The sequence below is a fragment of the Sitodiplosis mosellana genome, unplaced genomic scaffold (genome assembly GCF_009176505.1).
Source record: "Sitodiplosis mosellana isolate CC-2019 unplaced genomic scaffold, AAFC_SMos_1.0 Smas_scaffold_7359, whole genome shotgun sequence".
Lineage (NCBI taxonomy): Eukaryota > Metazoa > Arthropoda > Insecta > Diptera > Cecidomyiidae > Sitodiplosis > Sitodiplosis mosellana.
The window spans coordinates 1-1,915 of record NW_022602432.1 but is presented as its reverse complement, the minus strand read 5'-3'; the positions used below and the strand labels follow the sequence as shown (position 1 = coordinate 1,915).

The 1,915-nt window shown below is 35.9% G+C and overlaps 1 protein-coding gene across 1 annotated transcript; it reads left to right on the top strand.

Moving 5' to 3' along the window:
• Positions 1-437: 437 nt before the first annotated feature.
• Positions 438-1,902, top strand: LOC129580230 (uncharacterized; the record flags this gene model as incomplete). The annotated part of the gene is made up of 2 exons (XM_055470461.1): positions 438-852; positions 954-1,902. A coding segment is annotated over exon 2 (863 nt), but the record flags the coding sequence as incomplete, so codon positions are not given.
• Positions 1,903-1,915: the final 13 nt, after the last annotated feature.

Genomic DNA, 1,915 nt, shown 5'->3' with positions numbered 1-1,915 from the left:
TTTTTTCGATTGCGATCGCATTATTATCAGATGGTCGAATTACGATCTGTAGAGTTGTGGTCTTGATATGAATCTTTCATGCATCGAGTATTTGAAATGCAAACAACGCATCGTTGGCCATCTTCAGATCAGAAATAGCACAAATAGAAAACTTTTCCTGTGTTCATCTCAACCGAGCTTCCGTCCATAATTTTCTTCAAGTCAAATTCAAAAAAAAAATTGCGGACACCTTCACTAGCGACACCTTTTGGTCATTTCAGCGCTTTCATCGACCACTTTTATCTGCTATAAAATTGCGCGTTCTGCATTTTTGTTTAATAACAACACTTAACGATCTCAGAACGTCAGTGACAGACGGACTGGTGTGAACGACGAATCAAAATATGTCTTTTCTGCTGTTGCATTTGTTAGTTAATTTACATAATTTTTCTGTATATTACAGATTAAGGACGTGATGAAAGTGCAATTTGTTCTGATTTTGATTTCTGAGCCGATTGATGCGTTGCCAATGTCTTGAGTGAAAATAAACATGAAAAATAAATAAATTTCACAATAAGAAGAAGTAGAAAATTCGGAGAATTTCAAGCTCTTCAAAATGTCATTGCTGATAATTGACTTGATTATTTCACATCAATTGAGTACACATCATAATGGACTTACTTAGCATTTCCTCAGAAGAACGATTCTTTCTATTCTATGATAAATATTCTCACAAAGTTTTTCAAGTTTTTTGTTTTATTTTTTCCATCACAGATATAGTCTAGTGTGAGCGCATTCCGAAGAAAATTATTCAAGTGAATTTTATGACCGTGCTGTTTCGTATCCCCTAATCTGTGCCTTTGAACGCATAAAGTATATATTATTTGGTGTGTTTAGCACTTGAATAAGAAAAAGAATCAATTTTCGGTTGTCAAAGGTTATCATTGGTTTGAACTTTTGTGTTTATTTTGCAGCGGTTGATTAAGGATAGAGCAGAAGTCGAAACAGGCGAACAAAACCAGTAGACAGAAGAGAAAATTCAAAATCAGAGATAATCACGATGAGCAAGCGTGAGAATGATGGAGAAATTACCGAGAAATCAAAGCAACAGAAATTGAACGACGTCAATCCACGTGGAACTGCTGCTGCTGCTGTAGATGGTCAAAACGAAGAACCGGCGCCACCGGCCATTTTCAAACTGAATGCCATTTGCTGTGACGATCTATTCGAGTGGCTATCACTCAAAGATCTGCATTCACTCGGCCAAACATGCAAACGAATGCAACGACTCACCGGTGTCTATTTCCAGGAGAATTACAAAGAGACGAGACTATTTTGCGAAAATCGCAATATTTATCATAATAAAATTATGATGAACGAATTTTTCCCATATGTGCAGAAAATTGTAGTTGAAAGCAATTGCCTGTCGGATTTTAAGAGTATCAACGATGGTGATTCAATTCGTGATATTTCGCTTGATTGGTTCACAATGACTGAAAGCATGATAGGATGCATCAAAGAAAAATTGAACCAAATCGAAGTACTTCATTTGCGGTATCTTGATATGGAAATTCATTTATACGAAGATTTCTTACAGTTTTGTCCAAATTTAAAGGGTCTTTGCGTTTACTACAGCCACTCAAAAGATAATGATGATGAATGGATGAATCGAAAATATCCAAAACTTCAGCATTTCAGACTTCAAAAGCGGGATGATCTTATTAGCCACAATCTACGACATTTTTTCCAGCAAAATGACCAGCTTCAAAGTTTCGGGACCAACGACCGTTTTCTTTTGACAAACAGCGACACATTCATCAATTCCAACCTGAAATTGGATGTTCTGAATATTCGATATTCTGTTGGTAACTTGGAACATGTTTGTGATTTATTAAATAACCTTCACGAAATTGGTTTCTATAAGCGATTGGAATTT